The following is a 20,862-nucleotide window of genomic DNA, read 5'->3' on the forward strand; positions in this document are numbered from 1 at the left end:
TTGTATTATATTTTGTATTCAAGATTTCTTTAATTTTCGATCTAAAATAACAAGTTTTTTTCGGTTTTTTAATTTTAATATTTTCTTTTTATGTTCCGAAATGGTGTGTTTCAAGTTTCGAATATGAAACATGTATCTAGTTTAACTTTGGAATATAAAAATTCGAAACAGAATTTTCTCCCAGTGATGATCTAAACTGAAATTCAAGAACAATAAATTGAATACAGAACCCGAAATCGGATCACATACATCAAATTTTCAGGATTGAAAGCAAAATTTGGAATCACAATATCCGGAATTATTCTAACCTGAGCTTTCCAGATATTTTTTCCGTTAGTATCCGGGCCATGAAAATCCTCTGGTTTCTCTCATATCTGCTGATATCCAAATTAAACATAAAAATCACAAACAAAACATTTGAAACATTGTAATTTTTTAATGAAACACATCAGTCAACTTTAAATCATATTTTAAGCTTCCAAAAATCGTCATGTTAATTTTTATACAATTTGCCCGACAAAGGGAAGAATACCCTAAGTGGTAAATTCCAGGAAAAAAAAGTGCTACAATGCGCAATGGGAAAATTTGAAATCAAAATCCCAAGAAAAAATCGAAGCCTAAGGCTTAGAGGCCTGAAATAATGCATATCTTACGTGGAATATTCACGAAAATTCAAATCGGCCATCGGATTAGACCGGAGTTATCTAAGTGGAATGTTTTCGACCTTATTTACCAAGAAATAAGCTTTTTTTCTTTATACGTCCTGACAACATGAAACTTCAAGTCATTGAAATTCTTAAGAATTCTTAAACACGACAAATATTTAAAAAGTGGAAATTTTTAGATGAAAATATTACAAATGCACTTGAATGAAGTTTAGAATGAAGTTTTAAGTATGACAAATGCACTTGGAATGAAGTGCACTAAACAACGCTCAAAGTTTTAGATGGATCGACCGAGAGATTTTTTTCTTATCAAAAAGTTAATTGAATAAAATACCTTTTTATGGAAGTCAGATTATTTGTGATGAATGTAACTCACAAAGCATTCTTATAATCTTCATGAATCTTTCACATCACATTAAAATGTTTCCAACACATTTCAGCTCAAAAATTGTTTTGAACAAATCCAGTTTCACGAAACTATGTCTGTTTTTTTTTCAGATTAATAAGTGTCAAATAACACTTTACCAGAATGTCTCCGGTCATATCCGACTGCATAATTGAATTTTTGAGAAAATTTAGTTAGAAATATTTCAAATTCCTCAACCCGGGACATCGATTTTTTTTGGGATTATGGGTCCAAACTTTATCACTATGCAATGTGGATGAAAGTGTTAAATAACCTAAAAAATATGTAAGTATCGTTTAAAGTTCGTCATAAATTTTATTTTTCGTATTTAAGGAATTTTATGATGCAATAATGTTTCAAACTAAGTAAATATTTTGATTCACTGTTCAAAATTTCTTCACCTTAACTGTAATATCAGTAGATAATGGTTGAATGATTGAAAAATAGAGGTTTTCACCACTTTTCTACATTTTCTGTGTGTCATTTTGTGGTTTTCGGAAAATCGCTAGGTCCCAGAAAGTCGAGTTTGGGCCAAACATTTTTTTTTTCGGGATTTCACCAGATATTGAAGTTTAATTATTTGTAAGTCATTTTGCATAGAAATTGAAATTTCGATTTTCCGAATTTTCTTTGGTCCCTCCTTACGAAGTTTTAAAAATTCTAAAGTCAATTTTTGACAAAAAAAAAATTCGAGTCAACACGAGCTTTTGATGTTACATTTTAATTGCATTCTAATATATTTTGAATTCCAAATTAAAATTTCGGGTTTTCCGATTTCCTTCGGTTCTCCCTTTGGTGGTTTTTAAGGGTTAATAAACCGAAACTTTGAACTCTTTAAAACACCCCATTGATTGATTGACTGATTGAGCTGAAATTTTGTACAGTTCAGTGTTTTTGGCCAATCTACAAAGTTTATACGTTCTGTTTCCAAAATTCGAACATGAAATTTTTCTTATACATCGATTGCCACCCTCAGGTAGAAATTAACAATTAAACTGCCATTGTAAATTTGTAATTTTTTGGTGAATTTAGTTGACTTGATTATTCTAATGAATAGTTGGATGTTCACTGACGTAAATCTTCTCATTTACTCTTTTAATTAGAGCTTGACAGTTTTCACACTTTTTAACAACTAGATTAAGTCAACCCCAAACACTGCTCAAACCATTTTATTACACCATTTTCTTAATTAAATAATTTTGCTGTTGACACTAATTGAGGAGGTGCCGGCTGTTCATCAACTGCTAAATGTATCCCGGAAGTAAGCATAATTCAATTTGCACCAAACTATCCTCCTAGCGACTATGGGAGTGCAGTTTCATCGGTAGGTTTCAAAAATGTGACTTTTCCTGCTCCAGTCAGAATCCGGAAGCATTTACAGAAGCAGAAAAAACTTACATCGAGCACTGCTAGGCTACTAGCGCGACGTGATTTTCCGGTAGCCAGTTTGAAAGATTTTAAATCCCGAACTGGAGGAACGATGAAAAAATCCGAACCAATCGTACACTACAATTTCCGCGGGAAGAACGTCTTCCGGGCACCGATTGAGATATCGAACTGATCGCCGACCCATAGCCGGGAACGGTGTTTTGTTGGCCAATAAACCAAATCAACCGTTATAAGAATGATCGGATTCATCAACCGCGTATCGAATAGGGGAAGGTGAAAAAGTTCTCTTTTTATCCAACCAATAAGCACCCACCACCACACCACCTGAAATTAAAAAAAAAAAACTGGGAAAAACTGTATCCCCATGGAGGGTGAGCTGGGTGAGAATCAATCGAGTAATTTGGCAATCAAATTAGAGGTATCGTTTCTCCCTTTTGGAAACGAAATGGGGGTCTCTATCGCGGGACATTAAACTCCTCGAATCGAAGGAATGTTGCGTGGGTAGAGTGTTGAACAACATGACAGGAGGCAATTAAATGTGGCATTTGTTTTGCCGAAGGAAAAAAAAACCTTTACATTCCTCGAAGATTATCAGTTCAACTTTGGAGCTCGATAAGTTGTTATAGATTTTTTTTCATTTCACGTCAATCTATTAGCTCTTACAAAATCATAAACTGGAGGACACTCATGATTTTAACAATAATTTTTTCAACTTTTTTTCCTCACCACCTAATTTGCAACAATTTTGACTAAAAGTAGAGTAAAATATTTCAGATAAAAATCAAAGTTACAATTAGAACTAAATTAGGATTTGCGAAATTAATTCATAATCCATTTGTTTATTTTAATTTTATCTTTAAAATACAAAAAAAACCATAACATGTAATGTATAAAAAAGATTATTATGAAAAGTGATTTTCATCAGATAAAAAACTAGAAAATTTCAAATTGTTCTTCTGAATATTTATTTGAAGCCCTCTGACCTAATGAAGTAAAAGTGCAACAAATGAAACGATTTTTCATATCTCACTCAAACAGTATTCCAACCCATTTCAAGTACCCCTAAACTGTAGAATCGATTTATATTTTTTACTATTCAAAAATACACAGCATTAAAAAGTTTATTTCTTGAGCTACATTTTCCATCAAAACATTTTCAGTCACCTTTTTCTAGAATTGATTATGTTATCGTAGAAATTTAAATATGAAAAGAAGTCGAATTATTCTTTATTTGAAACATAACTTTGTCAAAAATCTTGCTATTTATAAAAACCTATTGCAGCATGATGTTAAATCCATTTTTTAAGCATGAGATAAAGAATAATAACTGCAAGTTTACGCTCTTGAATGTGTGAAAAAAGTATCTATTTTATGCGTTGTAACGTCACGGAAATTCTACTTTATTAATTTATGATTCCTTTAAACGTCACTTATTGTCAAAAATTGATGGTCTCTTCAAACTATTTGAGAGGAATTCAATGCAATTTTCAGAATGAAAATTGGTTCAAAATGTTGTGAGTTACACCTAAGTAAAGAATGCGTTGTGATGTCACGAAAATTGTTTCATCTGAAGAATGCATTTCGATAAAAGTTATCATAAAAGAGTTATTAAGCTTCAAAAACGGGTTTATAAGCATCGAGTAACGACCATTCCTGTATTTTTTTATGTAAATTGACCCTTCAGAAGCCAATTTTTGGAACTCAATTTTTTTAACATAACCCTTATCGAAATAAGTCCTTGGGATGAAACAATTCTCATAATTAAAGCTTTGTGGAGTACAATAATAAAACAAAATCGGCCGATAGAGACTTAAGAACTTGGTACAAAACTGGGTTTAAATATCCTTTCAAATAAAATTTCGCATAACTCCATACAAATTTCAGGCGCATCGCGTCATTTCTTTCCGTGGTCCGATCCCCCAAATTAAGCATTGGACTTTGTGCCAGACCTAGCATCCATTTTTGCTTGCAATTTATAAAATGTTCATAATCTGATTTGGACACTTAAGCTTCCATTAACAAATTTTTCATAGTTCAAAGGCTTTTGAATTATTATTTTTTTTCCTTTTAATAGCTATTTAGTAATCAAAGATTCAGAAACACACTCAATACTTTTACGAATAAAATTTTCCTCGAGTTGCCTATGTTTTAAATATTCATTTTTGTCATTTTTGTCATTTTTGTCATTTTTGTCATTTTTGTCATTTTTGTCATATTTGTCATATTTGTCATTTTTGTCATTTTTGTCATTTTTGTCATTTTTGTCATTTTAGTCATTTTTGTCATTTTTGTCATTTTTGTCATTTTTGTCATTTTTGTCATTTTTGTCATTTTTGTCATTTTTGTCATTTTTGTTATTTTTGTCATTTTTGTCATTTTTGTCATTTTTGTCATTTTTGTCATTTTTGTCATTTTTGTCATTTTTGTCATTTTTGTCATTTTTGTCATTTTTGTCATTTTTGTCATTTTTGTCATTTTTGTCATTTTTGTCATTTTTGTCATTTTTGTCATTTTTGTCATTTTTGTCATTTTTGTCATTTTTGTCATTTTTGTCATTTTTGTCATTTTTGTCATTTTTGTCATTTTTGTCATTTTTGTCATTTTTGTCATTTTTGTCATTTTTGTCATTTTTGTCATTTTTGTCATTTTTGTCATTTTTGTCATTTTTGTCATTTTTGTCATTTTTGTCATTTTTGTCATTTTTGTCATTTTTGTCATTTTTGTCATTTTTGTCATTTTTGTCATTTTTGTCATTTTTGTCATTTTTGTCATTTTTGTCATTTTTGTCATTTTTGTCATTTTTGTCATTTTTGTCATTTTTGTCATTTTTGTCATTTTTGTCATTTTTGTCATTTTTGTCATTTTTGTCATTTTTGTCATTTTTGTCATTTTTGTCATTTTTGTCATTTTTGTCATTTTTGTCATTTTTGTCATTTTTGTCATTTTTGTCATTTTTGTCATTTTTGTCATTTTTGTCATTTTTGTCATTTTTGTCATTTTTGTCATTTTTGTCATTTTTGTCATTTTTGTCATTTTTGTCATTTTTGTCATTTTTGTCATTTTTGTCATTTTTGTCATTTTTGTCATTTTTGTCATTTTTGTCATTTTTGTCATTTTTGTCATTTTTGTCATTTTTGTCATTTTTGTCATTTTTGTCATTTTTGTCATTTTTGTCATTTTTGTCATTTTTGTCATTTTTGTCATTTTTGTCATTTTTGTCATTTTTGTCATTTTTGTCATTTTTGTCATTTTTGTCATTTTTGTCATTTTTGTCATTTTTGTCATTTTTGTCATTTTTGTCATTTTTGTCATTTTTGTCATTTTTGTCATTTTTGTCATTTTTGTCATTTTGTCATTTTTGTCATTTTTGTCATTTTTGTCATTTTTGTCATTTTTGTCATTTTTGTCATTTTTGTCATTTTTGTCATTTTTGTCATTTTTGTCATTTTTGTCATTTTTGTCATTTTTGTCATTTTTGTCATTTTTGTCATTTTTGTCATTTTTGTCATTTTTGTCATTTTTGTCATTTTTGTCATTTTTGTCATTTTTGTCATTTTTGTCATTTTTGTCATTTTTGTCATTTTTGTCATTTTTGTCATTTTTGTCATTTTTGTCATTTTTGTCATTTTTGTCATTTTTGTCATTTTTGTCATTTTTGTCATTTTTGTCATTTTTGTCATTTTTGTCATTTTTGTCATTTTTGTCATTTTTGTCATTTTTGTCATTTTTGTCATTTTTGTCATTTTTGTCATTTTTGTCATTTTTGTCATTTTTGTCATTTTTTTTTTTTCATTTATACCGCGTTCAATCCAAAAGTCTTATTTGAAAAGATAGGTAAATTCAGAATGGAGATTAAATATTCAAATCACAGGATGACTAATCATTAGAAAAAAAATCAGATAAAGAATCCTTATGAGGATCAATACCACAAACATAGAAAACTTCAAAATTTTAAACGAATGGATTCTGAAAAAGGATAAGATGAAAAACATAAAAATACTCATGTTTAGGAAATTATTCAATGAAATATGCAATTCGACTGTGTGTTTTTTTTTTTATTTTGAAGATGATCAATTGAAAAATGATATGCTGAAGTAACGATTATTTTTTCTAGATAATAGTTGTAAAACAGAAGTACCTACCTCAATCAATAGAAAAAACTTTGGTTGCATCTATTGCAAATGTTTCAATTCGAATTTCAAATCTAAGACTGGTATTGAAATGGAAATTTAATGGAAAAACTTGGCATTGCCGATTGATCTTATATAAGCATCTACAGTTTTTTACAGTTAAGTTTTTTTTTCAAAAAAGGGGGAGAGCTGTCGGAAATTTAAATTCTTACGCAAATTTAAGAAATGATGATCTAAAAGCGACATTTTTTAATAAAATCCTACATTTTCCATGAAAGTTCCCGTATAACATTCAGGAATGTTCATTATATATGGTCTCCTAGTTAAATTGACTGAAATATGAGATTTTTCCTTTGGTGAAGGTGAAAAGCAGCGAATGAATTTGATCCACCAATTATGTCGCCGCTTTTGACCTTCACCAAAATTTCATCTTTCGACGAATACTACGACACTCCAGTCATTTCTTCGTGTGATCAGTCGGAGATCGTCCTGTAGATGGGCAACATCGAGCCCGAAATCCGTCGACAAAAATAGGTAATTTTGAGTTCTTCTTTCCGTTTTTAAGAACGTTTAGTGCCGTTTCCTATGTCTTGTGTTTAGTGTGATATTCTAATTTTGCTCAGTTTTTTTTAACTAGCTTTATCTTTTTTTTTTGTGAGTTGGAAAAACTATCTAAATCATGCTGACATGTTCCGATAAAGAAAAAAGATTTCTTAAACTATTTTCCTCATTTTTTCTTGATTTTCTTCTTCAAACAATCACTTAGTTTTGCACAAATTTGTGCAGATTTTGTGTTGAAGAATTTCAAGTCGAACACCCAGTTTTTAACAGGTTTTGAATTTTTTTTTTACTGAATTGTTCAGCCCGCAAAATGCAGAAAAACTTTTGCAATACTTATTTATTTTAGAGTAAGGTCGAAAGATTGCCCGGTTTTAACCGGGTTTACTCGGATATTTAATCCAAAAGTTTTTATATGGTCCGGTCCGATTGCCGGTTTCCATTGAAAAACAATTCGGATTTTGGTCGAATTCATTCGCTTTATTTACAAAATCAAACAAAAAAAATACAAATTTTGCTTTAAATTTTTATAATTTATAGAGCAAGTTTTAAAAAAAATATCATTAAAAGTTTTTGGAAGCCTAAAATTCGATTCAAAATATTCTTCTTGATTTTCTTTGAGTAATTCCTGGATTTTGCCAAAAATTTCCGGATATTGCCCGGATTTCGGTCTGCAGTTTTTAAATCAAATGCCCGGGTTTTGCCAGGTTTCTAGATAAGACAGTGTTGAAAAAATTCTGGCAACATAACTCTATTTAGAGGGCGCTCTCACTATTCTTCATCGAGAGTAAACCATTGCTCAAAAGCTTTTCTTGGTCGTTATTTGTTCTTTTCTGATGAAGAAACGGGAAATATAAGTGAATGTTACCCAAAGAGCGTTTTTTTAACAAATTTTAAAGATTATAAGCCATATTCGAATCATTCATCAAATATCAAAATCGTATAAATGGACACGAATGCCACAAGGTGGTAAAGTGTCATAAATAAACCACAAAAAAAATTGTACAAAGAACTGAAAACTCAAATTGAAAATTTTAATATATGATTCGGTTTTAATATAGGAATTCCAAATTAATAATAAATTAATAAACTTCGAGTAATAGTTCATAATTAACTCTAAATGCAGATTCGAAGCTCAGGTTGAAATTCAAAATAAAAGTTTCTGGTTTTGCAGTCGGACTAATAATTTAAAAATGCATTTTGGAAGTTATAATTCAGATTGTGACATATGATGACATATGCTGGATTCAAAATAAGATGAATAATACAGAAACTAGAAATCAAAATCATAAATTCTGTATCTAATACGGTTTAAAAAATAATAATTTAAATCCTAATTGATTAGCAATTAAATAAAAAATTCAGTATTGACTTTTATGGACCAGAATATCTCACAAATTCGTAGTCAGAATTAAAATTCAAAGTCTGAGTTTAAAAATTGAATAAGTTTTTTTTCAAATCTATGATCACCAAATAACTACATCAAAGAACAGTATTTTTGGTTGTTATCATGTCATGTTTTGATAATACTCAATACTTAATACTTATCTCATGTTTTGGTAAAATGTCATTCGAAAATTCATAAATCACAATTTTTTAAATTAAAATAAGCCCATGACAACTCATCGCTAGCTATTCTGTATTAAAACAAACACTTATTTCAAATCAATTTTATATCTTCGATTCATAGCAATATTTCAGACGTACATTTACATAAAAGGGGGGATGAATACCGTGATAATAAAAACTAAAAATTTTAATTCATGATTATTTTTCGATTATTTCATCACCGGAAAACGCTTTTAGTCTTTCGATCTTACTTATTTTAATGTTTAAACAACTTCATTGAAGACCGCGAAAATTGGCCAACCATAAGTTTTGTTATTAAGTCATTTAAAATTTGTTAAACAGTCTTATTTTTTACCGAACGAAAAAAAGAAACAAACAAAAAACTTATATAACTTTGTTTTGAATCAGCCCAGTTTTCGAATGAGCAGAAACCAGAACTCTACTTAGGAACTGTTAACAGTAAAAAAGATCGTTTTTTGAACATTCATTAAACATACATTTTTTTCCGCTCAAATTTTGAATACAAATTAAAACTTATCATAGAACTGGAAACACTTAAGCTAGTATACAAAACAAGCAAATGCTTTACGGAGTTGTACGCAATGATGTGTGACGTTCGTCCTTAAAGTGACCAATATAGTTGAAATTCAACAAACTTATTTCCTTAAAAGCTGAAATTCTCGCGTAATTTGAGGTCTTCGAGACAATTGATAATAATTAGTTTAAAGTTTTAATTTTAAATATATTTATTAGTATTCTTAAAAATATGATATTTCTTACAAAAATGATATAAACCTTTGAACACGAAAACAAGAGCCATTAGAGAAAAATAGTAAAATTTCAATTTTGTAGATCTGTTGAATTTCTTTTGTTTTTTTTTTCCTTAAGGGGGGGTAGGGTCTAACGGGTATAAAAAAACACCATTTTCACGATTTTTTTCTAGAGCTATCGTTCAATCATATGTATTCAAATTTTTTGCATTATACAAAGCATTGTTAAAAGAACATTTAGTAATTTTTTCTTAGAAAAATATTGAAAAATAAGCCGGTGACGGAGCATTTTCGAGGATGCTTTTTAGAAAACAGGATTTGCGGTGGACACTGTATCTCAGCACAGAATCATCTGAATTGAAAAAGTCAGAGCAAAATATTTTTAATAGATGTTTTTCTGGACCCCAACGTTTTTATTTAACTTAAAAATATTTTTATGAAATTTTTGTGGCTGTTTGAAGTAAAAACTACGATTTTTCACTTAAAAATCCGCCATTTTTCACCTCTAAAATCTCCCCAAAGTAAAAAAATCAAAAAAGAAAAACGTTGGGGTCTGGTATTTTATATGTAGAAAATATGTTCCAAATTTGAAAAGAATCGGATAAGTAGTTTTCAAATGACGATGTCCACGGACTTTAAAAATGTGCTTTCGAGAAAAACGCGTTTGAAGTTTCTGCTCTTGCTTTCTTGCAGTAGTAGATAGGGGGAGATAAAGGCCTATAACTTCAACAGTTTTGCTCCAATTGTCTTGAAAATTTGACACAACATTCTTGAAATGTTTTACAATAAAAAAATAAAAAAATAAAAAAATCGATTTTTTGAAAGTGTTAGACCCTACCCCCCCCTTAAGCTAATCGAAAGAGTTTAGTTAGTTAACAAAACATATACCTACTAAAAAATGTTGAAAAAAAAATTGAATGTTTTGTTCAGAATCAAAGCAATCAAAAGTTTCCCTTTAATGCAACCACGGTATAAGAAAAGTTCAAATACCGGTGTTTCGATAGCACCTTACTATCTTCTTCAGTGAGCGTTTTCGAAAACGACTTCGACTAAGATAGTAAGTTGCTATCGAAATATCGGTATCTGAACTTTTCTTATACCATGGTTGTATTAAATAGAATCTTTCGATTGCTTTGATTCAGTAGAATTATTTACCAAGTTGGCTCACAACACATATTAGAATATTTTGTTAAGAGGGTATTAAAGGTTTGAATGAAGGTAAATTTATCTGAAATATATCAAAAATTATTTTTTCTTCTTTGTTCTAAGCATGATCAAACTTGATTGTCTACTTCAAATGAAAAAAAAAATCGCTGTATTTTAGAAAATTTGCATACCATTTAAACCCCACGATTATTTCACTGATAAATTGGAGTCATGGCACACTTTCACATGAAATTTTTCTAAAATGGCATGTTTTTGGTACAAAATCGATTGTTGATCGTTTTTATAAAGGTATGTTGAAACCCGAAAAAAATTAAAATTTTGATAGGAAAACCGGAATAAAAACCGGAAAATTTAAAATGGCAATTTGCTGGCCACCTTCTTATATTTTAAGTTTATATTCCTTTTTTCTTGTTTGGATTTCTATTCCTTAATTTATAGAACTTGAAACAATTAAAGTAAAGTTGAAACTTTTTTCTTTTCGGGTGCCCTCGCTCTTCACCAGGAGGTCCGGGAAATTTAGCCCCATTTCCCCCTCCCTTGCCTTGCCTGGCATAAATTGTCAGAAAACACATTAATCTTCTTCATTCAATAATATTTATTTTAACATGAACTAGACTTCTTCTCGTTTAAATTTTTTGATACAGAATTTCAACAACATGGGAATAACTTTATGATCACCAATGCATAAATTGTTATTTATGTGCCAAATAATAATCGTCAGGTGCCGGTTATTTTTTCCAATTCTTTCCAATTTGCAATACATCCAAAATAGACTTGGCTGATGAATTATTGTCTCTGGCATCAACTATATGCGATGGGGGGGGGCTCAATAAAATTTATATTTTTTATACATAAAAGCCGTAATTTAGAACGTGTATCGACCGTATCCGATAGAAGGGTGCACATCATATTTATGGCGGCACTTTGATTATTTAATCCGGGCATTTGGAAGTTTGCACTGCCCCGACGGAAATCGAACTGAACATGGGATGTGACCACATAAAGCTGGAAACGGGGTGGGTCTATTTTGATCCTTCTTTCATGAATCATATGCGAATGTGTAGTCAAAAACGTTTTTTAAAAAAATACAACGAAATTTCAATTAATTCGATCATATTTTTCTGCTTATAAGTTTAATGATGTTTAATATTCATAGTTCGACTGAATAATTGTTATGTTAATTTTTTCAAGATTCTTTTGTCAACTTTACGTCACTTCCAATGGTACACTCCTATGTAGCAGTCATCTTAACAACAACAAAAACCAGCGCAAATTCCGGAGCTGACGTCTAGCTTCTTGTTCAATTGAATAATTAATAAGGGCAGATTGTGGGTCGGAGTGATTGATGGCAGTTTCTTCTTCGCTGGCTGCTCTCAGATGCAGATTCATGATGCCGCACCGCGCCGTGGGTAGTCAGCAGCATTATTTATTGCACCTGAGTTCCTCTCTCGCTCTTCCAGGTGCTAGGAAAAACTTTTTCCCCATAACGAGTAGTGCACAGATCTATCACAGTTCCTAATTCAACCACACCGGTATGAATTTTTTCACCTTCTTGGCTTACAACTGTTCATATTCCCTTAAAAAAACACAGTTCAGGTTTCACTTGAAGGCAGAACTATGATCCAATTTTTCAACCCACTGCAATCGATCTTCATTTTTAACTTTTAAAATATAAACAGCACCAAATGAAACATTACCATTATTAATTAGTGGTTTTGGTTGAAGTCGAACACAAGAGGGAAACTTGATCAGATTCGCACTTTTCCAGAACAACGCTGGACAACTTTCACAAACGATACTCTTGAATCCACTCCCGACTCAAGCAAAACGTCCCGATCGGATCCAGAAGCTTGATCCGTTTGATCCCACCCACAGTCGGCGGCCACAAGATAGGCAGGACGAGTGATGAGTCAATTAACCGCGAGCCGCGTTCGATAGCTAACTAAAGCGAAAATATCATTCAACATCATTTATATTTAAAAACTCCCCCACACAAAGCGTCGATGGGCCAAGAGGGGTCAGAAGAGGGTGGACAGAGGGTGTTCCTTCTAGGAGGAGGATTGGAAACATCACTCCTAGCTGACTCCGGTCTAGCAGAGACGGGATCGCTCGCAGCATCATCCATGAACGAACGCGCGAAGGAGCTTGGCAGCGGAACGATTGGAAATGAGCAGCAATCGCTAAAAGTAGCTAGAAAACGTGTATATTTTGGCGATTTGCATGAGCAGTGCGGTTGGTTGCCTTTGGGTTGCCCAGCTTTCGAAGACCGCGGTTTCTACGAACTGATGAATGCTGCAACCGAGAGTGTGCAGCTCTAAGCACACGAGATGATGAGTGGAAGAATGTAGAACCGATCTTCTGAACAAAAAAATGCGAGAAGGTTTCTAGAGGACGAAAAAATAGCTGCTTTCGGACTGATACCAGTCTACGATTGGCAGTCGAAAACGGATCAATGGATTGGTCACCACAAAGCTTAGTGTATTATTTACGATGTGATTTGTTGCATGAAATGAAAAAAACAATACATGAGAGAACTCTCTGGAGCCACTGGGTGAAATAATAATTTCTTCCAAACTCATTGATTAGCTTAAATAAAAAACTAAAAAAACGTCAATCAACGGAAGAAAAAAAAATTTTCTCGGTATGTTCATCCCGAAGAATGATTCAACCCTGAAAAAATTCATGCGAACACATATGTACCTATTCTCAAAAAAAAAGCATCCTTGTTCTCTCTGGAGCCACCATTTACTAGAAATTTTGTTTTCAAATCATTCCGATGTTTTATTTCTTCAGAAATTATCGAAACAAATCAGGTTTTAAAGGTATTTCTATAATATTGATATTGATATTAGTTTAAATATTATAAGTTAAAATTTGAATATTTGTTTTTCAATTTTTGTCATTCTAGTCAATGTTCTCATTTTGGAAAATTTGGTCAATTTGGTTATTTTTGTCATTTTTGTCATTTTTGTCATTTTTGTCATTTTTGTCATTTTTGTCATTTTTGTCATTTTTGTCATTTTTGTCATTTTTGTCATTTTTGTCATTTTTGTCATTTTTGTCATTTTTGTCATTTTTGTCATTTTTGTCATTTTTGTCATTTTTGTCATTTTTGTCATTTTTGTCATTTTTGTCATTTTTGTCATTTTTGTCATTTTTGTCATTTTTGTCATTTTTGTCATTTTTGTCATTTTTGTCATTTTTGTCATTTTTGTCATTTTTGTCATTTTTGTCATTTGTGTCATTTTTGTCATTTTTGTCATTTTTGTCATTTTTATCATTTTTGTCATTTTTGTCATTTTTGTCATTTTTGTCATTTTTGTCATTTTTGTCATTTTTGTCATTTTTGTCATTTTTGTCATTTTTGTCATTTTTGTCATTTTTGTCATTTTTGTCATTTTTGTCATTTTTGTCATTTTTGTCATTTTTGTCATTTTTGTCATTTTTGTCATTTTTGTCATTTTTGTCATTTTTGTCATTTTTGTCATTTTTGTCATTTTTGTCATTTTTGTCATTTTTGTCATTTTTGTCATTTTTGTCATTTTTGTAATTTTTGTAATTTTTGTAATTTTTGTAATTTTTGTAATTTTTGTAATTTTTGTAATTTTTGTAATTTTTGTAATTTTTGTAATTTTTGTAATTTTTGTAATTTTTGTAATTTTTGTAATTTTTGTAATTTTTGTAATTTTTGTAATTTTTGTAATTTTTGTAATTTTTGTAATTTTTGTAATTTTTGTAATTTTTGTAATTTTTGTAATTTTTGTAATTTTTGTAATTTTTGTAATTTTTGTAATTTTTGTAATTTTTGTAATTTTTGTAATTTTTGTAATTTTTGTAATTTTTGTAATTTTTGTAATTTTTGTAATTTTTGTAATTTTTGTAATTTTTGTAATTTTTGTAATTTTTGTAATTTTTGTAATTTTTGTAATTTTTGTAATTTTTGTAATTTTTGTAATTTTTGTCATTTTTGTAATTTTTGTAATTTTTGTAATTTTTGTAATTTTTGTAATTTTTGTAATTTTTGTAATTTTTGTAATTTTTGTAATTTTTGTAATTTTTGTAATTTTTGTAATTTTTGTAATTTTTGTAATTTTTGTAATTTTTGTAATTTTTGTAATTTTTGTAATTTTTGTAATTTTTGTAATTTTTGTTATTTTTGTAATTTTTGTAATTTTTGTAATTTTTGTCATTTTTGTAATTTTTGTAATTTTTGTAATTTTTGTAATTTTTGTAATTTTTGTAATTTTTGTAATTTTTGTAATTTTTGTAATTTTTGTAATTTTTGTAATTTTTGTAATTTTTGTAATTTTTGTAATTTTTGTAATTTTTGTAATTTTTGTAATTTTTGTAATTTTTGTAATTTTTGTAATTTTTGTAATTTTTGTAATTTTTGTAATTTTTGTAATTTTTGTAATTTTTGTAATTTTTGTAATTTTTGTTTTTTTTGTAATTTTTGTAATTTTTGTCATTTTTGTAATTTTTGTAATTTTTGTAATTTTTGTAATTTTTGTAATTTTTGTAATTTTTGTAATTTTTGTAATTTTTGTAATTTTTGTAATTTTTGTAATTTTTGTAATTTTTGTAATTTTTGTAATTTTTGTAATTTTTGTAATTTTTGTAATTTTTGTAATTTTTGTAATTTTTGTAATTTTTGTAATTTTTGTAATTTTTGTAATTTTTGTAATTTTTGTAATTTTTGTAATTTTTGTAATTTTTGTAATTTTTGTAATTTTTGTAATTTTTGTAATTTTTGTAATTTTTGTAATTTTTGTAATTTTTGTAATTTTTGTAATTTTTGTAATTTTTGTAATTTTTGTAATTTTTGTAATTTTTGTAATTTTTGTAATTTTTGTAATTTTTGTAATTTTTGTCATTTTTGTCATTTTTATCATTTTTGTCAGTTTTATCATTTTTGTCATTTTTGTCATTTTTGTCATTTTTGTCATTTTTGTCATTTTTGTCATTTTTGTCATTTTTGTCATTTTTGTCATTTTTTCCATTTTCGTCATTTTTGTCATTTTTGTCATTTTTGTCATTTTTGTCATTTTTGTCATTTTTGTCATTTTTGTCATTTTTGTCATTTTTGTCATTTTTGTCATTTTTGTCATTTTTGTCATTTTTGTCATTTTTGTCATTTTTGTCATTTCTGTCATTTTTGTCATTTTTGTCATTTTTGTCATTTTTGTCATTTTTGTCATTTTTGTCATTTTTGTCATTTTTGTCATTTTTGTCATTTCTGTCATTTTTGTCATTTTTGTCATTTTTGTCATTTTTGTCATTTTTGTCATTTTTGTCATTTTTGTCATTTTTGTCATTTTTGTCATTTTTGTCATTTTTGTCATTTTTGTCATTTTTGTCATTTTTGTCATTTTTGTCATTTTTGTCATTTTTGTCATTTTTGTCATTTTTGTCATTTTTGTCATTTTTGTCATTTTTGTCATTTTTGTCATTTTTGTCATTTTTGTCATTTTTGTCATTTTTGTCATTTTTGTCATTTTTGTCATTTTTGTCATTTTTGTCATTTTTGTCATTTTTGTCATTTTTGTCATTTTTGTCATTTTTGTCATTTTTGTCATTTTTGTCATTTTTGTCATTTTTGTCATTTTTGTCATTTTTGTCATTTTTGTCATTTTTGTCATTTTTGTCATTTTTGTCATTTTTGTCATTTTTGTCATTTTTTTCATTTTTGTCATTTTTGTCATTTTTGTCATTTTTGTCATTTTTGTCATTTTTGTCATTTTTGTCATTTTTGTCATTTTTGTCATTTTTGTCATTTTTTGTCATTTTTGTCATTTTTGTCATTTTTGTCATTTTTGTCATTTTTGTCATTTTTGTCATTTTTGTCATTTTTGTCATTTTTGTCATTTTTGTCATTTTTGTCATTTTTGTCATTTTTGTCATTTTTGTCATTTTTGTCATTTTTGTCATTTTTGTCATTTTTGTCATTTTTGTCATTTTTGTCATTTTTGTCATTTTTGTCATTTTTGTCATTTTTGTCATTTTTGTCATTTTTGTCATTTTTGTCATTTTTGTCATTTTTGTCATTTTTGTCATTTTTGTCATTTTTGTCATTTTTGTCATTTTTGTCATTTTTGTCATTTTTGTCATTTTTGTCATTTTTGTCATTTTTGTCATTTTTGTCATTTTTGTCATTTTTGTCATTTTTGTCATTTTTGTCATTTTTGTCATTTTTGTCATTTTTGTCATTTTTGTCATTTTTGTCATTTTTGTCATTTTGGTCATTTTTGTCATTTTTGTCATTTTTGTCATTTTTGTCATTTTTGTCATTTTTGTCATTTTTGTCATTTTTGTCATTTTTGTCATTTTTGTGATTTTTGTGATTTTTGTGATTTTTGTGATTTTTGTGATTTTTGTCATTTTTGTGATTTTTGTCATTTTTGTCATTTTTGTGATTTTTGTCATTTTTGTCATTTTTGTCATTTTTGTCATTTTTGTCATTTTTGTCATTTTTGTCATTTTTGTCATTTTTGTCATTTTTGTCATTTTTGTCATTTTTGTCATTTTTGTCATTTTTGTCATTTTTGTCATTTTTGTCATTTTTGTCATTTTTGTCATTTTTGTCATTTTTGTCATTTTTGTCATTTTTGTCATTTTTGTCATTTTTGTCATTTTTGTCATTTTTGTCATTTTTGTCATTTTTGTCATTTTTGTCATTTTTGTCATTTTTGTCATTTTTGTCATTTTTGTCATTTTTGTCATTTTTGTCATTTTTGTCATTTTTGTCATTTTTGTCATTTTTGTCATTTTTGTCATTTTTGTCATTTTTGTCATTTTTGTCATTTTTGTCATTTTTGTTATTTTTGTCATTTTTGTCATTTTTTTTTATTCTTGTCATGTTAATCAAAATGTTAAATTAAAATCAGGTAGGTTAAGAATTTTGCAAGGTTTTGAAAAAATAATGCCCGGAATCTTCCTGCATATCTACGTGTAAAAATAATTCTGGGAAGCTCAAATGTTGAAGTTTTTGGTTTCAATCTGAACTGATAATTCCAATTATTTATTTTCAATCCAACTTGTGAAACTGAATTGAAAAAGACATGAAATGTCCTGTTTTGTTTGATCTCTGCAAAAGAAATTAGTTTGAAAAATTCGAATCTGAATAAGAAAAAAAATCACGATGGTTTCTATTTTTGCGTATTAGAATATTATCATAAAAATATTGAAAATGCATGAGTTTTGAAAATCATGAATCAATTTTGTATGAATTGCAAATCCAAATTTGAATCAGGATTTCAATACAATTTTCCATTTCTTATTTCTAATGATGAATCGAACTGATAATCAAGAATCCGAATTTGGATACTGTTTCCGAATTATGAAAACAGATGTTCAATTTTGATAGTTTGGAACCAGAACCTCTGAAAGAAGATAAATCTCATTGAAAATTTATTCTGGAGATTCAGAACGGAATTTCTATCAACAATTTTTTTTTTTTAATTTAGCAGAATTATGATTTTACCTATAGTTTTCCAGATTTTTAAAATCAGTTCTGAGTCAAATTTGTTATCATCAATCAAATAACCTTCATAAATCCGAGTAGTAGGTATACTTCTCTTGTTTTTTTTTCTGGACTCTCGAACAATCTGATGATTTTTTTTTTTTGATAAGTTTACGATTTGAAATAAGATCGTTAAAAAAAATCAATTTTTCACGAGCGCTGTTCTCAATGATCCAAATTATGAATAATTTTTCATTCACATGCCAATTTGATGTGACAAACAAAAACAGATCGACGATCTTGATTGAACAGCTGTTTTTCTCCCCTCAGACTAGAGTAAACTTTCGTCGAATAAGAGAAATCGCTGCCATCTGTTTGGACACTGCTCAAAACAAATTTCTTGAACGGCTCCCCGCAACAACCCTCAGCCAAATGTCAAACATAAGTTCAATTTGATTACAAATTTATCAAAGGCTTATGAATTCATAAATATTATTTCTCAGCAGAAGTCGTGCTTGTGGAACAAAGATTATTGCCAATCTTCAATGATTTGTTCCTTTTGGGCGAATAGGGAAATGTTTATTGCCCTAGAAAAAAAATCTTATAATTTTGGCCAATCTGAAAATAAAAATCCTTTCGAAAGTGAGTTTTAATTTTGGGCTGGAGGCATTAGGTAAATCAACACCAAATCGATTCCAAACTTAAACAAACATCAAAAGTTTCATTCATGATTTCTCATTTGTTTGGCGAGATATTTGGGGCTGCAGAAAAAAAACGGAGCGTTGCTGTCTATCGTCTTTCAATTTTCACCGATATAAATAGGCGGCTTGAGTGTTAGGAAGCAAAGAAGAAAAAAAGCGCGTCAGTAGATATGGACTGACGCTACCGGTAAATTCCTGCAAAACTACGCAAACCGGGCACCCCATGGAGGGAGGCAAGAGCAACAACTGACTACGACTGTTAGCTAGAAGAGGCAGCAAATAATTCCCGTGCAGTAAATGCAATATTCACATTAGTAGAGAAGAACACCCCGCAAGAAACACTTCCATCATGGGCAGCAGAGGAAAACAAACGATTCAAATGAGTCTGGCTGGGAGAAAACACTCGCCACACAGGATAAGAGGAAAATGATTCGGCACTTCAAAAACGGAAAATTTGCGTACACACTCATATTCGGGGGTATACTAATTTATGAGAATCCATATCGCGCTTTCGCAGATTTATTTATGACCGGTTACTTGTCAGTTTTTTTTCGTTTTCCCTTTTGCCAGAAATGGAACAACATCTCTGAAGCAAGGGAATATCTTCTGGGGGACGCACTAGCTAGACGCTCTCGTATCACACTAAGTGGTTTGTTGTAGTCGGAATTCCAGGCGTCCTCCATCGATTTGCGGGAAGCGCCAACCCCGGGAAGTCACTGCAATATATCAGCTGTATTTTATGGTCCCTTTTTGGCATATTTAAATATCTGGTGTCTGCTGAGGGTGTTTCCGTACTTATACCAGTTAAAATATAATAACACTGGAAGAAATAGTTGACTTCACAGTGACGTCGTAGCAATTATTTACTCGGAATTATTACGTCTGGAACAAAAATAAGTCAGCTCAATTGATTGGCTAACAAATTTTCGAAAATAGAGACTTAAAGTTCGTTGAATGCCTCATTAAATTAATAATTTAAAAAAGTAAAATGGTCCCCGAAATTCAGTTGAAGTTATGCTAAAACTCAAAAAAAATCATAGGTACAGAAAATTAAAACAACTAGAACCATTATAGCAAAACATCGCTTGCAAAGACTTGAATAAGAATTTTTGAAAAATAATCATACACTTTTGTTCAATCTTCGATACACTTGCAGTTTATTAGAGAATCTTTTCCAATAGCAAAAATTTTTTTGTTGTTCTGCATGTTCTACAAAGTTGTCAACCATGGATTGCAATTTTACTTTCTAGTTTTGCCACTTGTAGACCATTTTTTATTTATATCCTAGTCTAGAGGAGAAATACAAAAACTTTCTTCCGTTTTTCCTTGCTACTGCTACTTTAACATAAAAAAAAACTCCACTCAAAATTAAAGCTTTGATAATGTATAAACCGAAATGTAAACAATAAATTAGCCGGTTTCATGAGCCGTGCAACTTTGTTGCCAGTTCTCTAACAGGATATATAAAGGTCAATAGCACGCACCACTCTAGGCCGAGTTGATTTAGTTATACTTTCTTTTTTCGGCAGACTGGGAATCATTCATCCGGAATGCGAAGGAAATTTTTGCGCATGTTTATTTATCTGTTTGTCTATGAAACCGAGCAACTTTGATGCTGGTGGGTCTGAAAATTTTCTCTCGAATGAAATGTTTTTTTCTAGTAGATATCTTCCATATCGTTACTGCGGTAGCGGTTTTGGTACCTGACCAGGTTTGTACAAATCTCTATGATTTATGTCGATATCCGGTCAAAGGTGAGAGAACTGTGGTAAAGATTATATTTTTTTTCCTATTTTTGTTTGTTCAATGTTTTTAGGCAACGATAATGGAGTTATTTGAGTCATGAATTTTAAAACAACTATGGTAGCTTCTAACGAACTTATTTTTTGTTGTTAAGAGCGATTCAAGCTTTTTTATGCTGTTTCTAAAGTTTCACGTTTTTTTGATAGTTTCAAGCTCAAGTTATTTTTCGACCTTTTTATATAATTGTAAGCCAAGTGGTGGCTCCAGAGATCAATACGGCTAACTGAGGAAAAACGCACCACTTT

At 29.2% G+C, this 20,862-nt stretch overlaps 2 protein-coding genes across 3 annotated transcripts in view; one reads left to right on the forward strand and one right to left on the reverse strand.

Moving 5' to 3' along the window:
- Nucleotides 1–12,584, reverse strand: part of LOC129749382 (troponin C-like) — a 40,258-nt gene extending 27,674 nt beyond the window's left edge. The window contains exon 1 of one of the 2 annotated variants that reach the window (XM_055744347.1): nucleotides 12,352–12,584. In XM_055744347.1, the coding sequence (XP_055600322.1) occupies nucleotides 12,352–12,354 (3 nt within the window). In that variant the 5' untranslated portion in view covers nucleotides 12,355–12,584. Of the gene's footprint in view, nucleotides 1–2,469; nucleotides 2,615–12,351 lie in introns of those variants that run through there. The other variant, XM_055744348.1, reaches the window with a different exon arrangement.
- Nucleotides 1–20,862, forward strand: part of LOC129741391 (uncharacterized) — a 291,886-nt gene that overhangs the window by 239,439 nt on the left and 31,585 nt on the right. The gene's annotated exons all lie outside the window — the stretch shown is intronic.

This window comes from Uranotaenia lowii, chromosome 2 (assembly GCF_029784155.1).
Source record: "Uranotaenia lowii strain MFRU-FL chromosome 2, ASM2978415v1, whole genome shotgun sequence".
NCBI classification, from domain to species: domain Eukaryota; kingdom Metazoa; phylum Arthropoda; class Insecta; order Diptera; family Culicidae; genus Uranotaenia; species Uranotaenia lowii.